Source organism: Papaver somniferum, chromosome 1, assembly GCF_003573695.1.
Source record: "Papaver somniferum cultivar HN1 chromosome 1, ASM357369v1, whole genome shotgun sequence".
NCBI lineage: Eukaryota > Viridiplantae > Streptophyta > Magnoliopsida > Ranunculales > Papaveraceae > Papaver > Papaver somniferum.
In genome coordinates this window covers 181631840-181655770 of record NC_039358.1, presented here as the reverse complement: position 1 = coordinate 181655770, position 23931 = coordinate 181631840, and the positions used below count along the sequence as shown (strand labels likewise).

Here is a 23931-nt window from a genome sequence, read left to right as displayed (position 1 = left end):
TGAAGATGCTTGGTCAAAATAAAGCCCTAGGACCATATGGTTTCCCAATTAGCTTCTATTGTCAGTGTTGGAATTTTCTTAAAGATGATTTTATGAATGTTATTAAAGAATTACAACAGAAGAACTTTCTTGATTGGAGATAAAAAAATACTTTCATTACTCTGATTCATAAGAAAGACACTATTGAGGAAATCAAAAATCTTAGGCCTATCAGCTTAGTGCATGGATCTTACAAGAATGTCTCAAAAATACTAGCATAGAGATTTAAGCAATGTCTTCCTGACATTACCTCTACAAACCAGACAACTTTTATAAGAAAGAGGTATATTTTTGATGGTGTTTTAATAGCCAATGAATTGATTGATTCAAGAGTTGGAGGTGGCAAGCTTGGAATTCTTTATAAAATTGACTTTGAAAATTTGACCATGTAAACTGGGATTTTATTGAATAAATCTTCGCTCTTATAGGGTTTGGTGAGAAATGCAGTATCATGTACCTAGTATTTTCTTTAGCTAGATGGGACATGACAAACTTATTTGATCTTTTTATTTTTAAGCCCATTTGTGGGAATGTATTTCTTTGTTTCTGTTTTAGGGTACTTTGTGGGTTGTTTACACCCAACGGCTGATTCAGTCTTTACCTTAGTTTATCTTCTCGGATTGGTTGTGAGAGAAAACCATTCAACCAACAATTGAATTTATTAAGGCTCATTCCTTGTCTGAGGAAGAGAAGGCACTGAAAGAGGTGAATCTAGAATTCAGTTCATGACAATTGGTATCAGCTGGTTTCGATCCTGATTTCCATAGTTATGGCTGGAGGCGTTGATAAAGCTACAACAGTGAAGGATGTTTTTATTGTTCTACAAACTCAAGAAGCTCGATTACAGGCCTTAGAGGATAAGGTTAAGAATCTGTACACTGAAGTTGGTTCTCCTTCTACAGATATGGCTTCTGTCAAAGAATCCTTAGCTACTATTGTTCTCTTCTGTCAACAACAGGGTGGTAACATCGTTCTTCTGGCAGCTTCATCAGTTGGTGCATCTCACTCTCAGGATAATGAATTGATGTTCAAATCCGGTAAATTCTCTAAACACCCTAAGATTTATTTTCCAAGATTCTATGGTACTAATCCTAGAGGTTGGATTCGTAAATGTGAAAGGTATTTTCAACTTAATTCAGTAGGTGATGTTCATAAAGTAGATCTGGCTTCCATTCATTTTGATGGTAAAGCAGATTCATGGTTTCTAGATTATCAGGAGGGTAAAATTCTTATCGATTGGCTTCAATTTTCTTCTGATATTTGTTGTCGCTTTGAAGATGTTGCTTATGATAATTATGTGAGTAGCTTTAATAAATTGTCTCAGCTCACCACAGTTGAAGAATATTATGAACGTTATGAGTCATTAAAATATTTAATGAAGGATCGCAATCCATCCCTTTCTGATGCTTATTTTACGATGAGTTTCATTAGTGGTCTCAAGGAGGAAATTCGTAATCAAGTGCAGATGTTTAAACCCAATTCAGACACTGATGCCTTCTATCTTGCTAGAATGCAACAAGCTTCTGTAGATTTTCAGAACAAACGTTTTCGAAATTTTCCTAAACCATTTCAACCTTCACCCACTACATTTTCTCCTATACCATCACCTTCTAAGACATCTCTGCCTCAACTTACTAATATTCCAAAGTCATCTTTCTCTAATACAAAACCATTTGTAACTCACCCTAGTACCCCCACCAAAGCTACTTCGTCTATTCCTATTATTCGAAGATTAACACCTACTCAGATGAAAACTAGGCGTGATTAAGGGCTCTGTTATAACTGTGATGAATTTTATAAACCAGGGCACTTCTGTAAATGACAACAACTTTTCATGTTGGTAGCATAGGAAGCTTCATCTCCTTCTTCTGTAGAGGAACTTGAAGAAGATACCACTGCTCCTTCTTCACCTATTGAATCTTCTATGGAGATATCACTTCATGCTGTGACAGGACTTGTCACTCAAAACACCATAAGGGTAACTGGTATTCTACACTCTGAAGATATTTTGGTCTTAATAGACACTGGTAGTACTCATAGCTTTGTTGATTCACAACTAGCTGAAAAGTTGCAGTTACCCATTATACCCACGGGCCATATGTTAGTCACTGTTGCTAATGGTGATACTACAATAAGTAAGGGTCTGTGTTCTGAGCTGGTTTGGAGTATGCAGGGTTATCAGTTCTGTGGTGATTTGAGAGTTCTCCCACTAGGAGGTTGTCACATGGTATTGGGAGTTGATTGGTTGAAACAATTGGGTGATGCGATGTTTAATCTGGCTGATCTCAAGGTTTCTTTTCTCCACCAAGGGAAACAAATAACTCTTCAAGGTACTTCTTCCATTCCATCTTGCAATTTGATCAGTGGTAGTTCCTTTATGAAATTTTTGAAAGCCAATACCCCTACTATTATTGGCCAATTTTTTTCCATATCCACTATGCCCTTAGAACTAATTCCTCCTGAGATCAATACACTTTTAGATTCCTTTTCAGATGTATTTACTAAGCCAACATCATTACCTCCTCCAAGGGCATTGGACCATAAGATACCTTTGAAACCAAATTCAACTCATATTTCTCAGAGACCATATAGATGTCCTTATTCAAAAAGAAGTAGTGGAAAAGTTGGTTTAGGACATGCTTAATACTGGGTTGATTCAAGAAAGTCATAGTCCTTTTGCTTCGCCTATCTTACTCATTAAGAAAAAAGATGGCTCTTGGAGTTTTTGTGTAGACTATAGGAAGCTGAATGATATCACAATTAAATACAAGTTTCCTATTCCTTTAACTGAAGAGTTGCTAGATGAATTGGATGGAGCAATCATTTTTACAAAGATTGATCTGACTTCTGGTTATCATCAAATCAGGATGGATTTATCTGACATTTTTAAAACTGCTTTTAGAACACATCAGGGTCATTATAAGTTTAGAGTGATGCCATTTGGCCTTACAAACGTACCAGCTACATTTCAGTCTCTCATGAATACCATCTTTAAACCTTACTTAAGGAAGTTCATCTTAGTCTTTCTTGATGACATTTTGGTTTATAGTGAGTCTGTGGAAGAACATGTCCTACACTTGTCACAAACTTTGTCCCTCTTGAGAGCACATTCCTTATTTGCCAACAAGAAAAAATGTTGTTTTGCTCAACTTCAGCTGGATTATTTGGGCCATCTTATTACTTCACAAGGATTTGCTGTTGACCCTGATAAAATTGTTGCCATGCAAACTTGGCCACAACCAGTTAACTTGAAGCAGTTGAGGGTTTTTTTGGGTTTGACTGGTTATTATAGAAGATTTGTCAAAGGTTATGGAGTTCTCAGCAAGCCACTTACAGATATGTTGAAGAAATATTATTTTGTATGGTCTCCTTTAGCCTTGCAAGCATTTTCTACTTTGAAACAGGCAATGATTTCTGCTCCAGTTATAGATCTTCCAAATTTTTCTCAACCATTTACACTGGAAACAGATGCTTGCTCTACAGGGGTTGGGGAAGTATTGATGCAAAATGGAAGACCCATTGCTTTTTACAGCAAAGCTTTAGGTCCCAAAGCGTTAGCTTTATCCACTTATGAGAAAGAGCTCTTGGCCATTGTCGTGGCAGTAAAAAACTGGAGGCATCATCTTTCTCATAGTCAATTCATTATTCATACAGATCATCAAAGCTTGAAGTATCTCATGGAACAAAGGATTACTACTGTCTTGCAACATAAATGTATCATGAAATTGATGGGCCTAGATTATGTTATCAAGTACAAAAAGGGCATGGAAAATAAAGCGGCAGATGCCTTATCTAGGCTTCCTCATGATGCTTCTACATGTCAAGTTATGGCAGTTTCTCAGCAACAATGGCACCAGGATATTATTGCAAGTTACACTGAGGACTCTCATGCTCAACAATTGATTTCTGAGCTCCTCATCCCTCCTACTAACAAGTTGTACTCATTCACAGATGGCATTCTTAGTTTCAAGTCTAGACTTTATGTTGGCTCTCACATGAAAATAAGGCAAACCATCATTCACTCTGTGCATACCTCAGTTGTAGGAGGAAATTCTGGGATGATGGGCACTTACAATAGAGAAAAATCTTATTTCTACTGGCCTCATATGAAGGAAGAGATATTCACATTTTTTGCTGTCTGTGTTGTTTTCCAATGCAACAAACCTGATCATTCTTCTCTTGCTGGACTATTGCAACCTCTTCCAATTCCAGAGAGAGCATGACAACACATTTCTATGTATTTCATAGAGGGTTTACCAATGTCTTACAAGAAGACTGTTATTTTGGTAGTGGTAGAAAAGCTTACTAAATATAGTCATTTTATTGCCTTGAGTCACCCTTTCACTGCTATTTCAGTAGCCAAAGAATTCATGCACCATATCTTCAAACTTCATGGCCTTCCAAGCTCCAGAGTATCTGACAGGGACAAGGTATTTATTAGCTCTTTCTGGAAACATCTATTTAAATCTTTGGGCACTCAATTGAACCTCAGTACATCATACCATCCACAAACAGATGGCCAAACTGAGAGAACAAATTCTTGCTTGGAACAATATTTGAGGTGCATGACTGGTGTTACTCTTAAGAAATGGTTCAAGTGGTTATCCCTTGTTGAATGGTGGCTCAACACCAACTACCATACCAGTCTGAAGATGACACCATTTCAGGCTTTATATGGCTATATTCCCCCAAACATGGATTTTAGTGCAAGCTACTACATCTGTTGCAACTGTACAAGAATATCTTCAGGAAAGAGATCACATGATGCAATTACTCAGGGAAGATCTTATTCAAGCCCAACACAGAATCAAACATTTTGCTGATCTTAAGAGGACTGGCAGATCTTTTGCAGAGGGAGACTTGGTTTTCTTGAAGTTACAGCCTTATAGACAGTCTTCAGTAGCTCTCAGAACTAATATGAAGCTTGCTGCTAAATATTTTGGCCATTTTGAAGTCTTACACAGAGTAGGTGTTGTTGCTTATAAGTTAAAGTTTCCTATTGGATCCAGAATTAAACCTGTGTTTCATGTGTCCCAATTAAAGAAGAAAATTGGTCAACACATTGTTCCCACTCCTACCTTGCCACTGGTGGATAGTTCAGGAACCTTCATTGTCACCCCTGTTGATGTTTTGGATTCCAGATACATTATCAGAGATGATAAAACTTTTCCTCAAGTATTGATTCAATGGGCTGGAGCTCCCGCTGAGGATGCAACATGGGAGGACATTGGCCACATTAAATCCCAGTTCCCATACTTTATCCTTGAGGACAAGGATATGCCAAATAAGGGGTATTGTCATGTACCTAGTATTTTCTTTAGCTAGCTGGGCCATGAAAAACTTATTTGATCTTTTTCTTTTTAAGGCCATTTGTGGGAATGTATTTCTTTGTTTCTGTTTTAGGGTACTTTGTGGGCTGTTTACACCCAACGGCTGATTCAGCCTTTACCTTGGTTTATCTTCTCGGATTGGCTGTGAGAGAAAACCATTAAACCAATAATTGAATTTATTAAGGCTCATTCCTTGTCTGAGGAAGAGAAGGCACTGAAAGAGGTGAATCTAGAATTCAGTTCATGACATGCAGCGGTTGGATTAGAAGATGTGTGGAATATGCAAGATTTTCTATTCTTGTAAATGGCAGTGCTACAGGTTATTTCAAGAGTAAAAAGGGTATAAGACAAGGTGATCCAATCTCACGTTTCTTATTTCTATTAGTTGGTGAAGCTTTAACTTCATGGTTAAGCAAGCTCAAGAACAAGGCATTTCTCACTGGCTTTCAAGTGAAATCTGATGGTAATATGATTAGTCACTTGCATTTTTCAGATGCAAATTAATCATATTGGATGCTGATGTGGATCAGGTTAGAAATCTCAGATTTTTGTTACTTTCTTTTGAGCTTCTCACTGGTTTGAAGATCAATTTTGCAAAAATCCAGATATATGGGTTGTTATCAAGGTTTGCCTACTACTTATTTATGCCTTCCTTTGGGAGATAAATGTGGTGGTATTGCTAAATGGGATAAAACTATTGAAAGGTTTGTAATCAAACTAGCTGTTGGAAAAAGCCTTTACTCTCTAAAGCAGTTAAAATTACACTCATTAATAATGCCTTCTCTAGTATGTTTGTTTACTAATGTCCCTCTTTGAGATGCCTTCTTTTGTGGTTAAGAAGATTGAAAATATCATGAGAGATTTCTTGTGCATGACAACAAGAGTAGAAGAAAAAATCATCCATGTAAATGGGTTTTCTTGTGTAGAAGAAAAAAGTTTGGTGGATTAGGTATTAAAAATCTTCAAAAATTCAATCAAGCACTCTTAACTAAATGGCCATGGAGGTATGCAGTTGAAGAAAATGCACTTTGGAAATCCATTACAACTGAAAAATATGGTGCATGAGAGGTTTGTTGGGTTTCAAAGACTCCAAATTTTCTTATGGTATTTATGTCTGGAAAGCTATCATGAAGTGTAGTCCAATCTTTCTCAGGTATGTCAAGTTCAAAGTTAATAATGGTTTTAAAACAAGAAATTGGGATGATAATTTGTTATATGACTTTCCTATTGACAGACGCATTTATATGTCTATTTTGATCTCGATTTTCTATATTGTTAATACCCATTTTTTTACTTATTTTGGTATTTTATGTCTTTGTATATATTTTTGGAGAATGAGCTTTTGCAGCGAAATTGGCTCGAAAAGTGATACTTGCACCCCTTGGGAAGAATTGTTAAAGGCACCTCATACATGTGTTAAAAGCACCCCGGAAATACGTTGGAAATGCCCCACAAAAATGATATTGGCACACAAAATTTTTACTAAAAGCACCCCAAGGACAAGTGCTAAAAGGACCCCAGTTTTGGGTAGGGGAACCCTAATTGCTATTTATACCCCGATTTGGTTAGGGGGACACTCAATCTTCACCAATTGAATCCGATTTTAGGAGGGAAAATTTTCAGTCCACTGCAAAGTTCTGGATTGATTTACGAAGAGATTCAATGGGAGTTTGACGTGGATTTGGAATGGTTATGGTCTATTATGATGAAACAGGGTTTGTAAGTCTCTCAGATTCGAAAAGAAAGAGAGTTACATGCATTCTCGAAGAAACAGGGGAAGGAAAAGTTAGGGGCCTGCATGATTTTTGGAATTGGTTTTGAAAGAGATTTTAGGGGATTTATTCTCGGGAATGATATGATACCACCTTGATGCATCGAAATAGGAGGGATAAAGGCTTTAATTACGTAAAACAATGGAAGATTTCCTTCCTTTTATAAAACAAAGAGTAATATATTCTCGAGAGTTGTTTGGGTTAATTGCGTGTGATTGAAGGAGATTCTACGTAGATTTGATTCTATTAGGTCTTGTAAGAGTTTTTGATGAATCAGATTTTGTAGAAGACGCGTAAAAGAAAAAGAAAAGAGATGAAAAATCATGTGACCTCCGGCGAAAGTAAAGGGAAGAAAATGAAGGATTTTAATCGAGAAATTTGGACCTTTTTTGTATATAAAGGTTGCTGGTAGGTCACATAAGGGGGATCGAGAGTTGTCGGGGTCGATTGGGAGTTGCAGAATCAAAGCAGAGAAGCTGCAGACGAGTTCTGCCGGAGAAGAAGAAGAAGCTATAGAGTCGCAGATACAGTCGGAAAAATTGTCTTCTCAGCTCTGGTTGCTAAAGACTTTCATCCATTGCTAATCATATTTAGTGACTACTTCTTTGTAACAGTGAATTCTGTAACGCCAATGCAGCGTTGCAAATTTATGTGTTATATTATTTCTTCAAAACAAATACCTATTGAGCCATGGGTTATTATTTTGAGCGTGTTTTCACCATGAAGAGATAAACCCCAACACTGCGATGACGGAAGAAGCCTTGCTTCATGCGTGTGGTAATTCTATTCATTCTTTTTATGACTTATTGCATTGATTTTTAATCGATTTCTGAAATTAATCAAAATTCAAATTAAAATAATTCAAAAGTCATAAGAAGAATTAAATAAATTTACCACAGTGATGAATATTGGCTTCCTCCATCATCCCAGTGATGGGGTTTAGCTCATCATGTTGGAAACACGCTGAAAATATGAATTCATTGCTCAAAAGTACTTACAAATGGTGAAAAGGAGAATTTAATGATTGTGATTTCAATTGATGGGTTATGATTTCTTAAGTGTTTTGATTTCTCACGCTTTATATTTACGGTCATTACTTTCAAAATATACTTTCGGCAATGAACTAGATTCAATAAATTGTTATTATTTGAGTTATAAATGTCTAGAATTATTAGTTGCGCCACGTGAATATGGAAATTGGTGGAATCCTGAGTTTCAGTACCTCTCGATATTGTGACAATCTTTTGTTTATATTTTCTTTATTTTTAGAGTTTTCTATTATTAAGTCTTAAAACCAATCTCAACAAGTCTGACTGAACGACACTTTTACTACCACTTTACAACAACATTAAAAATCACATCACCTATGAAAACATGTTATCCAAACTTATGTGATCTCACTAGAGAAAAACATATTTCTATTGCTGAATTAGGTATTGTTGTTGATAACCCTATAACCTGGGACTTCAGACTGCCTAGAAGAGTTAATACTGTTGCTACTGTGGATCTGAATCTTTTTTACAATGATCTTGCTTCCTTTAGTTTTAATCAGAATGAGGAGGATGAACTTGTTTAGTCTTTAGCAAAGTGTAACCAATTCTAAGTTAAATCTCTTTATCATAGTCTTACATAGGAGGATGAAGTAGTACCTGTTAATTCTACTTTTAACTCTTGGAAATTGAAATGTCCTTCAAAGATCAGCTTTTCTCTGTGGCTTTATCACTCATAACAGATTATCTACTAGAGACTATCTTATCAGGAGAGATGTTGATGTTCTAGTTGTTTGCTTGTTCAGTAATGAGAATGAATTTACTTCTCATCTGTTCTTGCACTGCAATTTTGCTAAACTGATTTGGGAAGATTTATGGGTAAGTTATACTGGTTTTTCTCTATGCCTAATGATACTATTGCATTCTTACATGCTTGGTAATTGATGCAACACAACTTAGTAAATAATGTAGTCTGGAATATGATTCATGCAGCGATTATGTGAAGTATCTGGAAGGAGAGAAATTGGCATTTTGTTTTTGAAAAAATACACAATGCTCAAGTTGTTGTCAATAAGGCAGTCAACTATTTGTTTACTTGGACTCTAGCTTTCAAGGATTTTGAGGATGTTATCTCTATAAATGTAATGAAAGATTGGTGTAATATTTACTTTCATCCTAACTAAGTTTGGCAGTGTGTTACTGTTAGAGCACTGCTCGGTCGAACTCGCAACCATTGCTATCTCAAGCTTGTTTGTTAAGTTTAGTTGCCAAAACTATAAGTCTTGATTTCTAGTTTACTTATAGCTAAGTCTCGGACTAGGATAGAAAGTGTAGTTGAGCTCTAGACTCCACGAAGTTCATCATGCAAAGACGAAGAACTACTCAAGGAACTGGTGGAACTTCATCGACTAAAATGTATGTGGAGACTTGAACTTATCTATCACTCAAAAGTCTATATACTCTATCTCCTATCTTGAGACAAAAGTCGTATTGCTATATAGACTTTGATTATACACATTTTCTATTTCGAGCCAAGTCTATCTCGCTTATGTTTTTCTCGACATATGTGTTGGTAAGCTTTCGCTTTGGCCGATTTCATCTTTACAAGTGAGGAAAGTCATGTTGATTATTTCAATATCTTGAAAATCGCTTTGATAAAAAATAGTGTGTGAATAACCTTTATTTAACATCCTCTAAGAATGTTTCAATGATTGAAATGAGAGTTTAAAATATATATAACCTTGAACGGATATAAACATTGTATGTGAACTCATATTTGTGTAAGTCCAAAATCCTTGAACAAAAGTATGCGCACTTTACTGGTTCAGGATGTCCGGATGCTAAGTCCGCATACCCGTACGCGTACTGCCGGAAGTTCACATCCCGTGAATTTCTGCTGGAGTTTGTGAACTGAAAACAAAATCAATCCGGATACTTAAGTATGTGTACCGGTATGCATACTTGAGTGGGTTATTTTCTAAAAACGGTTTATTCGTGAACTAAGACATATATAAACTAAGGAATGCATTTTTTCAAATCGTGGCTATAATGTTCATGAATCGATTCGAGTGAATCAAAATTATTTTTGTTTCGATTGTGTCTTATATACTTCTATGAGATCTAAGCAATTGAACAACTCTCTAACTAGTTCTTATGAGTCCTTTGAACTAGTTATGGTGAAGATGAATAAGGTTGATATGAAAGTGCTCATATGACTAACCATTGGTTAACTACTGTTGAACCAACTATGTGTACACGTTTAGGTACGGTTACACAAACCTAAATGAACGTGCATTTCATTTGTGTAAAACAAGCTAAGTTCGAAGTAACGGTTGAAAGATATTAGCTTGAATCTAATCAGGTTTTCATCTAACGATGAATGTTGAATGCTTTTTTACCAAGATAACTTAGATTGCAAACCCTGATTTGGAAACTATATAAGGGAGAACTCTAGCAACTGGGAAACCCAATCCCCACACCTCCTGTGTGATACTAGTTGTATAAGCTAGAGTCGATTCTCCTTTAATCTTAGGTTTCTACCGAGACCCTGCAGGTTAACGACTTGAAGACTTCATTGGGATTGTGAAGCCAGACCTAACTATTTTCTCTGTAGTTGCGTGATCTGATCTTGTTATTTCTATCGTGATTGAGTGCAATCGTAAGATTGGCTTGAGATGAATTTCTCTGATAGGAAAGATAGAAAAGTAGTCACAAACATATTTGTCTCATCGTTTGTGATTCCACAATATCTTGTTTCGCTAGTCTATTAAGATTATTGTGAGGTGATTGATATTTCTAGGTTGTTCTTAGGGAATATAAGTCTGATATATCAATTGGTTCTTGTTCACCTTGATATATCAAAAGACGGAACAAAACTCGTAGGTATTTCTGTGGGAGACAGATTTATCTATTCTTGTAGACTTTTCTGTGTGATACAGATTTGTTTATTAAATTCTTCGACTTTGGGTCGTAGCAACTCTTAGTTGTGGGTGAGATCAGCTAAGGGAATCAAGTGCGTAGTATCCTGCTGGGATCAGAGACGTAAGGAGCGTAACTGTACCTTGAATCAGTGTGAGGTTGATTGGGCTTCAACTACAGTCTAGACCGAAGTTAGTTTGTAGTAGGCTAGTGTCTGTAGCGACTTAATACATTGTGTGTTCAATCTGGACTAGGTCCCGGAGTTTTTCTGCATTTGCGGTTTCCTCGTTAACAAAACTTCTGATGTCTGTGTTATTTCTTTTCCGCATTATATTTTGTTATATAATTGAAACATCACAGGTTGTGCGTTGAATCGATCAATTGGTAAATCCAATCTTTGGTTGTTGATTGAAATTGATTGATCCTTGAACATTGGTCTTTGGTACCGTTCAAGTTAATTTCTCTTATATTCAAATTAGACTCGCAGATTGCTATTTGCTTGAGTAAGTATTGAATTGAGAAATTGAGATATAACTCTTTGATATACTTTTCGTAAGATTGAGTCTGACTGTCTAGTTGATTCTCTTGAAAGTATATCGGAGTTAGTCCATACAGATTGCTAAGCGAAATATTGGGTGAGATTGTTGTACCCCCACTTTTTCAGTTACCAACTTAGCTTTCTTTCTTTTCTTTTTTTCCTGTTAGGGTGGTATAATCCTGTTATACCTCTCTTTTTTAAATCAATCGAATCCTTCCTTTATCGATCAATTTTTTTTTATTTGTCATCCTCCATCGTATAGATTTAGAATATACTCCCTCCGTCCCAAATTAGATGACCTAGTTAGTTTTAAATTTTATCCCAAAATAGATGACCTATATCATCAAATAATGTAAATATTTCTAAAATTACCCTTTTAATTGATTATAATTAGTATAAGAAACATTTAAAATTTGATAGCCATGTTTATATTCGTTACGTAGGTGTTTTAAAATGCTTTCTAATGGTACAAAGTTTACAAATATCCGTGGTATGGTTTGACAGATAAATCACTTCTAAATTTTACTAGTAATTATCCACAAGGATATCATTGTATAAAATACTTAAAAATTCTCCTTTCTCTTCCTTGTCTTAAAAATGGAAACTACAATAGGTCATCTAATTTGGAGCGGGGAAGTATATGATATTGAGATACACATTTAAGTACAACAATAAATTAAACAAAGGTGATTGAGTTATTGAATCCAAAACTATTGTAACTTAGATAAATTATCACATTTTATATGATTGTGCATATATATTATTGTCTCTACTAGTCATGAAAATAAAACTTATATGAAAGCATGTTAAGGTCTGAATTAACTTCTTCCTAATTTGAATAATTAGTATATGGTTGACTATTCAAATTCAATTTTGTTTCCAACAATAATAATTTCTCGTTCTTTTTTCTCAATTCTTTTTTTAAAACTGGTATAATAACTTGAGCATACATTGGCATTTACGTCTTTTATATTTTGTATCTATCACTATCCATATGTATCGGCCGATATCAACTAGATTACTACTGCAGCAGCGCGGGGACGACCGAAGTTTGGAAGCGACTCCATGGGATTGTAGGGTCCTTTTTGTGACAGTTTTGTAGCAGTTTTGCAACACTTTTTGTAACAGTTTCTTAATAACAATATAAGTGTAATATTTACGTAATAATTATGTAACAATTTTATAACAATTTTGAAATAACAACGGCAGCTTTAGATCCGATGGCCGAATTTTGTTGGTAATCAACGGTCAAGATTAAAATTAAAAGTATATGTGAAGGTTTTTTTGCCATTTTCATGCCAGAAATACCAATAATCAGTTCGACTTCCGATCGTTTTGACCGCGGCTAACCGTAGTCGTAGTCGATGACTATCCTATTGTCGATCCAATTTGGTGGAAAGAAAATTAATGGCCGTTCAATTTCAATTTTTGCGATTGAAAACCAAAAAAAAAAACGTTACAAACGGACTACATTTTGGCTCCCTATTGAACATGGTCTTTTTTTTGTGATAGTTTTGTTGCAGTTTTGCAACAATTTTTGTAACAGTTTCTTAATAACAATTATAAGTGTAATATTTACGTAACACTTACTATGTAACAATTTTGTAACAACAACGACAGCTTTATATCTGATGGCAGAATTTTGTTGGTAATCAACGGTCAAGATTAAAATTAAAAGTATAGGTGACGGTTTTTTTGCCCTTTTCACGTCGGAAATACCAATAATCGGTTCGATTTCCGATCGTTTTGACCACGGCTAACCGTAGTCGTAGTCAATGACTATCCTATTATCGATCCAATTTGGTGGAAAGAAAATTAACGGGCGTTCAATTTTTGCGACTGAAAACCAAAAATAGAAAACGCTACAAATGGACTATATTTTGGCTCCCCTATTGAGCACTAAAGGGACTCCCTTCGGTCGTCCCAATCAATACGGCACAAACACGATAAGCATCGACATATACTTATCCGATTAAAATTTTAAGCACGACTTGCATTTGTATGTATTCTATATTTCTTATCTATCAGTATCCATATGTATTGACGGATATGAGACGTTACGGCATAAACACGGTCCGCGTCAGCAGATACTTATAGGATATCCAGGGAAATGGATATTTTGAGGATTTTGGAACGGTGTCAACAGATACATTGTGGCACACCATGGTCCGCACCTACTTTACTAACAATTAAACACATAACTAATATTTGTGTGTTATGTAAGAAGGAGCCGGAAACCCAAGACCATCTTTTTATTCATTGTTCAGGTATCACGGCTATTTGGAATTAGTTTATCAATTCGTGCAATGTAATCTGGGTGATGCCGTTATCTCTTGCATCACTTCTGCAAATCTGGAACACTTTAAGGTTTTAATGGAATCAGGAAGGAGGTGTGGAAGCTTACTCCTTTTGCAGTGGTGTGGGTGTTTTGGCTAGAGAGGAATGATAGAATGCATGGGAAAAGACCCAAGTCTGAAGCCGAGCTAAAGATGATCATTAAGCAGAATATACACTTATGGACTACTAGGCTAAAGACTTTTGGTTCATACTCTGTGAATCAAGTCTTGCATCAATGGAGACGATTCTTTGTGTGTAAGAGTTTTGTTTAGCTTTGACATGCTAGCTTTGTACATTCTCTAATTTTTCTTTTCCTTTCAATTCTAAAAAAGAAAAAAGGGGTAATTTGCATTACCTCCCCCGTAAATATTCGTAATTTGCATTACCTCCCCTACAAAAATAAAATTAGCAAAACCTCCTCTCGTCAATTATTCTGTTTATTTCAAGTTAGCTGACTCGGCACTAACTTACACGTGGTTTTTATTTCTTTGGGATAATTCGCGTTACCTCCTCCGTAAAGATTGGTAATTTGCGTTACCTCCCCTGTAAAGATTGGTAATTTGCATTACCTCCCCTACAAAAAACCACGTGTAAGTTAGTGCTGAGTCAGCTAACTTGGAATAGACGGAATTATTGGCGAGAGGAGGTTTTGCTAATTTTATTATTGTAGGGGAAGTAACGCAAATTACCAATCTTTACAGGGGAGGTAACACAAATTACCCCGAAAAAAAAAACACATAACTAATATATTTGCTACTAAAATAATTTGATTAATAAGACTGCAACTAATTGGCAGGAATTCCTATCAAAAACAAATTGCAAGGAAAAACGCACATCTATATTTGCAGAACTGGACTCGAGTCTTTTTTTTTTTGGACAGGAGCTATATATTACCGACTAGGTGGGAATGAAAAATTTCCACCTAGCATTACAAACCATAAGCAAATTGTTTTTTGGCATCATCCACTGCCATCCCTCTTCCAGTAAGCTGGGATGAGGATGGAGAAGATCCCCTTCAGTTGTTTCTGGCAGATTAGATTATTACATATGATTAAGTTGAAAAAAACTGATCAAGTCTGTTACAGAATTTAGTAATCTGTTTCTAATCATTACATCTTGCACTTTTTCTTTGACTTGATTTCCTACTTCCTTGTCTTCCATAGTTCCATGTCCAACTTGATCTCCTTTGCCTTCCTTTCTCTTTGACTTGATCTCCTTTGCAGAACGGGACTCGAGTCTTGAGAGTTGTAAATGATTCGAAATCACAAATAACTTCCTAGTGCAAGTTATCACTAAATTACTGTATAGCTTGCCTAAACCAACAAAAAATGAGCAACATATCCCAAAAGTAAACAAAGAAAGAGTATAAAAGAAACAAAGTAAAGACGAAGTCCTATTATCTGATCCAAGTATTATTCACTATTAAAGATAATGATTGCAAAATTTTCTTCATTCAAAATTCAAAGTCAAGAGGGAGACACATTCATAACATGCAATAGATGGAGGTAATTTTCTAGACAGACACTACAGGAGCATAATTCTGAAGGGAAGAGTCTCTCAGCTTGCAAAAAGAGATGGAACGTGCAGGATTTTAGTCAGTTACTTGATATATCTTCATTCACACACCAAAGTACATCACGACTACATTGACTGTAAAACCCTATGCAGACACCCCAGCATGCAAAAGGGTCATAAATCTTGCTCCAAATCTACTAAAGTCGCCTCATCTCTTTTGTTGACCAATGCATGTAACTGTGTACAGTAAGAGTTAATGTGACACGATGGCATCATAAACAGAACTGTTATTTGTGTTCTTTCTATTTCCACAAATGCTAATGCTACAATAAGAGTTCAGGATAAGTAGTTGCTACTTGATCCCAAAACAACATCAAAGTTTAAGGTTCACAACCCTCTTTTTAATGATCTTAGTTGGTCTAATGAAAATGAAAATGCAAAATAATTGGGAAAGATATACAAAGGCATAAAGAATAATGCAAAAAAACAACAACATGCTTATTGTATTCAAATGAGAATGTGCAAAGCCATATAACCAGATGGTTTTAATAAAAGCAGATACCGTAGAAGGGAAGGGTTTGGAAAATCACTAAGAAGTTTAAGGGTCTGTTTGGTAGCTTGGAAACCCAACAACATATCCTAAGTAGAGATATCAGTTATCTAACTAGGAATTGGTTAACTTGAATTATGTTTGTCTCAAATTTTATCTTATCCCAGATTAACATAGAAGTTGTTTGGTTAACATCTCAATCACCCAATAGAAATCATAAGTATAACTTGAATCATGTTTGTTTCGCTCTCGAATTTAAACAACAACATGCAAATAACAGTATCCAAGTCTAACTCATCCAATTTAAACAACAATATGCAAATAACAGTATCCAAGTCTAACTCATCCAATTTAAACAACAATATGCAAATAACAGTATCGAAGTCTAACTCAACAGTATGCAAACATTAGCCGCGGCGGCGACGCTGATAATCATTCCACATTGCATCTGCGATTGAAGTTCGAAGTTCTGAAGCTACTTCTCGTTGTCTATTTCTCCCAAGTGTAGGGCATTCACTGTCTTGTTGCATTCTTTGATCGGTTTCTAGTAGGTTTTGTAAGTTCTCATCATCGAAAATCAAGTCATTAATGCACTCTCTGCGGATGTGGTTATGAAGGATGCAACATGCAAGTACAATTTTCACTTGTGATTCGAATGGATATTGAGGCTGCAGTTGCAAAATAGTGAAGCGTCTTTTAAGTATACCGATAGCACGTTCAATTGCATTCCGTAACGATGCATGTCGGAGATTGAATAATTCCTTTGCATATTTTGGACGATTTCCACCAAATTCCTTCAAGTGATAACGGACACCACGATATGGAGTAATAAACTGCGGCATATTGGCGAATCCTGCATCAACGAGATAAAATTTACCTGTACAAACAAAAAAAGGCTAAGTTATCAATCAAGCTCTCCGTGGATATAACATAAATGTGATTATAGACTCTACTGCATATAGGATCTTCTTCCCCATTCTAAAATGAAGTACAAACATTGTACAATTTTCCCTGCAACAGTAGGAATAGGAATGGCAGCTATTGCAACGCAGTGCTAAAACCAACAGTAACTACCAAAACCAAAACCCTTGTTACTGCCCGTATTTTACTCGTTTACCATTTGGAAGACCACTGAACTGAGAGCCACCCATGAGTTATTAGCTCTTTTCTGAGAGCCACCCGTGAGTATCAATGAAATGGATTCACAAATGAGATTAAGTGGGTCTCGGAAGACCACTGAACTGAGACATGGGAAGTGTAAAAAACAGACAAATAGTTCCCAATAATCATTAAAATGTCATGCTCACAGATGAGATTAAATATCATGCTCTAGGAATAATCATTAAAAAAAACAGACAAACAGTTCACAGATGAGATTAAATGTCATGCTCTAGGAATTCCAAACACATAATTCAACTGGAGGGTTTCTTTGATAGTAAATGATGAATTGAACAAATGATGAAAAATACAGCATGACCAGCATGCCTATCTATCTAATTAAAAAATAGTTGTCTACCTGAGCTTCCCGTTAAAAAGATGTCAAAGCTAGAAACATGGGTTGGCAATAGTATTTGGAAGTAGAATGAAAAATATATGATAGCACGTTATACCTTCGGGCACAATTAATCTATCGCATCTTGTTAGAGATGAATCTAGTATGCGTGAATCAGCAGCCGAGCCTTCCCAACCAGCTAGAACATACTGAAACTGTAAGTCAAAGGAACAAGCTACTAAAACATTTTGCGAAATGAACCCTTTTCTGCACCAAAAAGGAACTTGTTCGTCGAGACCAACCATTGCTGGTATTTGTGTTCCATCAATGGCTCCTATACAATCCTATAATGAAAAGAATACGAGTAAAAAGTAGTTGGCTGTGGATACAAACATATTTATATATACAACAAAAACTAATTGAGTTTATGTGATAAAGCTTGGTTGAAGATATGCAATACCTTGAAGTATGGATAAAATCTTGGGTTTTCTAAGATTTCAGTGGGGGTATCAGGCCCTGCTGGTACAAGAAAATCATCTGCCAATGCAACAATAGCATCCAAGACTGCATTAAAATGTCTACTAATTGTCTCACTTGAATGCTGAAAACGCTCTTGAAGTATCCTGTTACGTTCATTATGTCCTACAGCAAGCATAAAAATTGCTACCTTTTCTTCAACACGAACTCCATTACTATGACAAAGTAACTCCTTTTCTTTCAACATATCACATAATCTTAAGAAAACATGTTTTTCCATACGAAAACTATCCTGACATCGTGCATCATGACCATTTAAGACTTCATCTACATGAGCTGCACCACTAAGAATTGAATCATGGCATATTGTTTTCTCCAAAAAAATATTGGTAATAAACAGCAATTAGTGTTGTTGTGGCTGCTGTTACAACTACTACCAAATCTTCTTCATCGTCAGAACTCGCCATATTACGATATCTTATATGTACCTACCAACAGAAAGAATATAGAAGATTAAAAATCATTATATTAATAGAAAACACACAGAAAAATAAAAATCAACATGGAAACTTTAAAAATAAAAACATTTCAATTTAATTCATAGAGAAGGAACATAGTTCATAAAAAATGAAAGGAAAACTACTATTACAGTACCATAACAACACTAAACTTAAACATTAAACAAATTAAATCTCTGACACAAACTACTAAATGAAAAGAAACTTAAACATAACCTAGTAATTCGAAATCCCTGAGAATACTATGTGGCCAAACTTCACCCTATCAGACACCTAGTCACTTAAATTGGAAGGATAATATGCGGGAATATTGAGCTTCGATAACAACCACTGTCGTTTCCTGTTCCCAGTCAATGCAATGAAAATCTTAGCTTTCTTTTCATCTTCCAATAAATCTAGCGCCTGCACAAAAGTATCATCATCCAAATTTGGTACATCCTCGAGTGCGGACACTAAACTTGCCTCTAAAGATGATGAAATTTTGTTTTCTTCTTTCTTAGTCGCAACATTGTTCACAGCCGCTGCCATTACCTGAATTGCATCTACCATTCCTTCTCCTGTACTCTTTTTGGTCTTTCTAAAAGGACGTGAATTCATACCTGTTGAAGCTCGAGCCCTTTTTTGAGTGTCAGATGTACGCAAGTCCTCATCCTTATATTTATATCCATTCTCATTCTGCTCTTGAGGGGTATCTGGAGATTGCGTGTTATCTAAATTTTCATTATTATGGTCATCATCATCTTGCACAGTAGTGTCATTCCTACAACGGCTATACCTTCCATTGGCCCTATTATCCCCAAATATAATAGCTAACTCATCAAAGTGAGCAAGGGTCTTTGTCCTCCAGCATTTGACATCAGGATGCTTCTGCAAGTGGAATTATAAAATTTTCCTATTAGCATATCTTCTAAATACAAAACGAAAATCAAAATTCATTCAATTGTTAAAGAATAACATAAATTACAAACCTTGATATAATCATCCCATACAGCATCATCAGCAATCACAATTTCTCGCGACTGATCCCATCCAAATCCACTTTGACCTCTAAGAGTACTCACAACAACATAGTTCTTCTTCAAAGTTTTCGTACGATTTTTCAACACATCCTTGGTAAAAGAAGAACCAAAACTCTGCTTGAAATTATCAACAAAGTGTGTCCAAGCATATTTGCTGAATTGATCATCGAGTAGTTGTCCTTTCTGTACTTGGTCTTTCATTAGACCTATGAACAGTCTATCCATGGGAGGAGTCCAAGTTGTCCTTCCAGTTTGGGGGTCGGATGATTGATCACTCTCCATATTCTATAATCAACTGAATATATAAGTTATTTCTAAACAAACTTTTCAAGAAACTTGGCCACACAACAAAGCTTAACCCTGTGAACTTGGGAAGCTATTAATTACTCAAACAAAGCTTGTCATAAACAAAATGAATTACCTACTGATTCAATCAAATCTACTAAAAAATCTTTCCCAAATTTAAGTGATACCAACCTACTATAAACAAACAACCTAAATCATTATAATTGCGATGATACCAGCAACATGCAATTGATAAAAACAAAAGAAAACATATGTAGTAATGAGAAAAAAAACCACTATCAACAGAAAAACCAAATCATTAATCTATGAAGATGATATCAGCAACATGCAATTGAAAAAAACAAAGGACAACATACACAATAATAAGAAGATGGATAAATATTCATGCATCAACAAAGATGATAAGAAAAAGAAAGAGGATGAATATGGTACCAGTAACTTGCAATTGATTCCTAGCAGATATGATATGAAAACCCTCTGTAAAAAAAAAAAACAAATTGAATCAGATTTTATAGCAACTTGCAAATCAGATTTGCATGATAAGAAATTGAATCATAGAAATACTAGGATGAATTGAATCATAGAAATTGAATCAGATGTAAAGAAGAGTACCTTGTATCGATGTAAACGATGAAGATATGCATCGGTATATATAGAGGAAAACAAGTATGAAAATCTCAATCGTGGGTTTAGTGGTTATACTGGAATTCGTGGGTTTCAGAGTGGGATTGTGCCGTTCTATTCTTGGTGAGGAAATGGGAAAAACAGGTATTCGAGAGAATACCTTAATCGTACTTTTTGAGGCTACGAAAATCACGGTGGGTTTTGTTATTCTTATCCCAAATTAGAATTTAGGAGAGACAAACACAATAAAACCGGTTAATCTGGACAACCCATCCTAGGATGGGGATATCCAAGCTACCAAACGCGACCTAAATTGCTTGAAATAGACTAAAAAAATCGTTCATGAACAAGAAATTTAAAACTGAAAACTACGGGGAACAAAAGAGCACTAGTAAACCAGACATAAACCAAATGGATATGGTTCTTCATGGCAGGCAAAAATTAGAAAGTAAAACCAATCTGGTGGCTAACACAAAACTCACTTGCACTCAACGCCAGCTTCAGCAGCTCTCCGAGGCTTGTTTTTTCGTCGATTTCTGTATTGTGGAAATCCATTTAACTTGGTAGAGTTGTCGGTACCTGTTCTGGTTCCAACAATACTATTCTCCTCTTTCACAGCATCCAAATTCTCTTTCAAGTTCCGCTTCCTCTTCTTTCCATTCTCCACATCAACTAAAGCTTTTGCTTCTTTGTTTAAGATAGCAGATTTTTCTTTCTCCCCATCTTCCTCGTCTATGTTCTCAACTAGGGCTGCACAAAACCGACTCAACCCACCAACCCAACCCACATCCGCCTGAAATTACCTGCACCCGACCCAATCCATTTAGGAGCGGGTCGACTATGGGTCACAACATCAAAACCCATCGTATGGTGAGTCGACTGTGGGTGACAACTTCCCTCACCCGACCCAACCCACCCACCCACCTAAATATTTCTAAATTAATGTTAACCCTTAGATTACCTATCCTAGATGAACCACATCCATTGAAGTGATAATATATAATGCCTAAACCTAATCATCGGTAGCTTCTCTTCACTGAAGAGTCTTCAATCGGTTCCCTTCAACGGCAGTCTCAGAGGCTCAGTTTATTTTTTCATTTTCTCTTCGCTTTGTAAATCAAATCACAGCATCACCAGCAACAATCAATCAACATCGTCACCAGTAAACCAACAACCAAAGGTGAGATTAGGAATCATTGTAATTTGTAAATACTAATTAGGGTTTTGTTTCCTAAGATTGATTTTGGGTTGGCTTATTTCAATTGGGTTCTTAATGTAATGTTCATTGTATTTTATGGTGGGTAACCCACCGCCCACCTGATCCAACCCACCGTAATGTGAGTCGGGTGAAAATCGACCCATTGTAATGTTGGGTTGGTTGCGGGTGACAACTTCTGTTACCCACCATCAGTGGGTTGGGTGACGGGTGAGGCCAAACCCGACCCAACCCGACCCATGTGCAGCCCTATTCTCAACCTCATCTCCATCAATTTCATCTTTCAGTGGTTTTTGTGGTCTTCTCCTTTTCTTGTATGCAGGAATTGCTTCTTCAGCACCACTCTCAGGATCTTCATTATTCAGCACAGCAGTTAACTTTTTACCCTTTCCTCTAGCTCTACCCATGATCCGAAATGCTTCCAAAACGTATAGTTCAAATGTTTACTGAAGAATTCTGCTCAAACAAAGATATGGGTTCTAATGAATAAACAAAACAATTTAATAACTCTGATCCTGATTGAATCATCACATGAAAACCCAAACTGCGAGCATTAAGAATCGCTTTGCCAAAACCCAGAGGGAAAACAAAATTATAGGATCAAAGAAGACGTATGGATTTTCTTTTCATTTATCAATAGGCATCCATTCATAACAAAGACCGGTGAAAACAAAGTTAAAATCAGAGCGAAAAGACACATAAGAATCAGAACCCATATTATTTACATACAGTTACAAACTATAAATCCCCCAAAACCCATTCAAGATCGAATCATATAAACAGATAAATCTTATTTTCTTTCTTCAGGAATCATTATAAACAGATGAATCTTATTTTCTTTCTTCAGAAGTAGAAAGGAAAGAGCAAACAAATCCGAAAAAGGGTCATTCAGAAGTTCTCATAATAAAATAAAATCCCCATTAATGAACAAAAGATTTCAAATCTTAGCTAATCAGAGTTTTCATACTTCTAAATAGAAAGCAATAAAACAATTAACAGTTAATCAGTGAACTGATGATGAATAACTCCAAAACGATAAACTATCCTAAACAAACCAACAATTTTTTGATAGTAAAACCCAAACTAATAGTATAAGAGAGTAAAAAGAAATAAGTAGAGTTTGAAATGAAACTGACCTGAAATGGAGACAAGAACAACAAAAACATGGTTTGCATTTGATACATAAAACCCATACAAATGAATCTTTCAGAACACTCCAACAACCTCAAAACTTGACTGGTTTTTATTAATAGTCTGTTTTTAACAATTGTGTAAAATGAAAGGAAAGATTCGTTCACAGTAATAAATAATAAATGATGGTAGTGAGTGATCTGTCTGTGTGTAAACTGAATAAAGATGTAACCCAGATCAGAAAATTAACCCTGCACAAGTTGTAGATTCGGAGAGGTGAATCTCTTGAAAGAGTTAAAAAGAGAGAGAGCAAAAGACAAGAAATAAAGAGGGTGGAATAGAGAGATATTTGTGGTGTAGTTTGGCTTTGTGAGTAATTAATTAATAAAATACTACTGACTTCAGAAACGGAAATGTTATCGGACTCCCTCTTTTCCACCTTTCTATCACCTCCCTTCGAAAAAAAACTAAAAAAACTGTTGAGCACTGTAGATTGCAAGACCAATACGACTTCTTCTAAGGACGCGGTCATCTCTAGCCAGCTGCTGCATCCCGTGTGATTTAAGAAACAATTTAATGATTTTGCACCATATTTGTCTTCTTTTTCACTCTACTAGTCTACTTACCGACTCTACTCAACTAAACTAGTGTACTTGGTTGTGACTCGTGTGTATACCAGGTGTCTTGCACAATTTCTTCTTCTTTTCGGTTTTTTTTCTTTCTTTCATTTTTCTCTTTTTTTTTATCTACAGCATGATTGTCTTCTTTTGAAGCATGCGTTTACTTGAAAGAATTATAGGTTACAACTACACGTGGACGTGGATATGCAGTATTCATACAATACTCATGAAAAGCTATTGGTTAAGGAAATCTGGGATTGCCTGGTCCATTTTTTTGTGAATAGATTTCTCGTCTATCGTGGGATTGGCCATATCATTTATCATCTGATTTCCTATTTTATAGTTGTGATGGATGGATAGCTGTTTGCGGAATCTGACGCATTCCGTCCTTTATTTTATCGATCATACCATAAAAATACCAGGACGGTGTAGTCAGAGAGCTGTCTTTGAAGTTTAGATGACAATGTGCGAAAGTGTCCAGAACACCCTTTTATGCAAGAAAAAAAATGTTTCACACATTTAATTATATGCTTTTTGTT

At 35.8% G+C, this 23931-nt stretch overlaps 3 protein-coding genes across 3 annotated transcripts; 1 reads left to right on the top strand and 2 right to left on the bottom strand.

Annotated features, from left to right (window-relative positions):
• Nucleotides 1–808: 808 nt before the first annotated feature.
• LOC113355284 lies at nt 809–4262 on the top strand. Its single transcript, XM_026598111.1, has 3 exons — nt 809–1714; nt 1889–2666; nt 2773–4262. The coding sequence occupies exons 1-3, from the start codon at nt 809–811 to the stop codon at nt 4260–4262; spliced, it is 3174 nt and encodes a 1057-aa protein (XP_026453896.1).
• Nucleotides 4263–16243: 11981 nt separating this feature from the next.
• Nucleotides 16244–20628, bottom strand: LOC113309298 (putative nuclease HARBI1). The gene is made up of 7 exons (XM_026557722.1): nt 20414–20628; nt 20234–20278; nt 19445–19780; nt 19076–19343; nt 17942–18446; nt 17600–17825; nt 16244–16866 (listed from the first exon to the last, which is right to left on the bottom strand). Exons 5-7 carry the CDS (start codon nt 18236–18238, stop codon nt 16397–16399), a joined length of 993 nt encoding a protein of 330 aa, XP_026413507.1. The 5' UTR covers nt 18239–18446; nt 19076–19343; nt 19445–19780; nt 20234–20278; nt 20414–20628; the 3' UTR covers nt 16244–16396.
• A 140-nt stretch (nt 20629–20768) lies between these two features.
• On the bottom strand, nt 20769–23146 carry LOC113309305. Its single transcript, XM_026557732.1, has 3 exons — nt 22778–23146; nt 21901–22097; nt 20769–21169 (listed from the first exon to the last, which is right to left on the bottom strand). The coding sequence occupies exons 2-3, from the start codon at nt 22046–22048 to the stop codon at nt 20904–20906; spliced, it is 414 nt and encodes a 137-aa protein (XP_026413517.1). The 5' UTR covers nt 22049–22097; nt 22778–23146; the 3' UTR covers nt 20769–20903.
• Nucleotides 23147–23931: the final 785 nt, after the last annotated feature.

Bases quoted from the DNA above. Each gene is read 5' to 3' on its own strand.
- LOC113309298 (XM_026557722.1), bottom strand. From the start codon at position 18,238: ATGGAAAAACATGTTTTCTTAAGATTATGTGATATGTTGAAAGAAAAG. The intron at 17,826-17,941 runs GTATTGCATATC...TTTTCATTATAG, and splicing joins GATTTTATCCATACTTCAAG to GATTGTATAGGAGCCATTGA. The intron at 16,867-17,599 runs GTATAACGTGCT...TTGTTTGTACAG, and splicing joins TAGATTAATTGTGCCCGAAG to GTAAATTTTATCTCGTTGAT.
- LOC113355284 (XM_026598111.1), top strand. From the start codon at position 809: ATGGCTGGAGGCGTTGATAAAGCTACAACAGTGAAGGATGTTTTTATT. The intron at 1,715-1,888 runs GTAACTCACCCT...TTGGTAGCATAG, and splicing joins TCTCTAATACAAAACCATTT to GAAGCTTCATCTCCTTCTTC. The intron at 2,667-2,772 runs GTTTAGGACATG...GTTTTTGTGTAG, and splicing joins AAGAAGTAGTGGAAAAGTTG to ACTATAGGAAGCTGAATGAT.
- LOC113309305 (XM_026557732.1), bottom strand. From the start codon at position 22,048: ATGGGTAGAGCTAGAGGAAAGGGTAAAAAGTTAACTGCTGTGCTGAAT. The intron at 21,170-21,900 runs TTGAGAATAGGG...GTGCAGCCCTAG, and splicing joins TGAAATTGATGGAGATGAGG to TTGAGAACATAGACGAGGAA.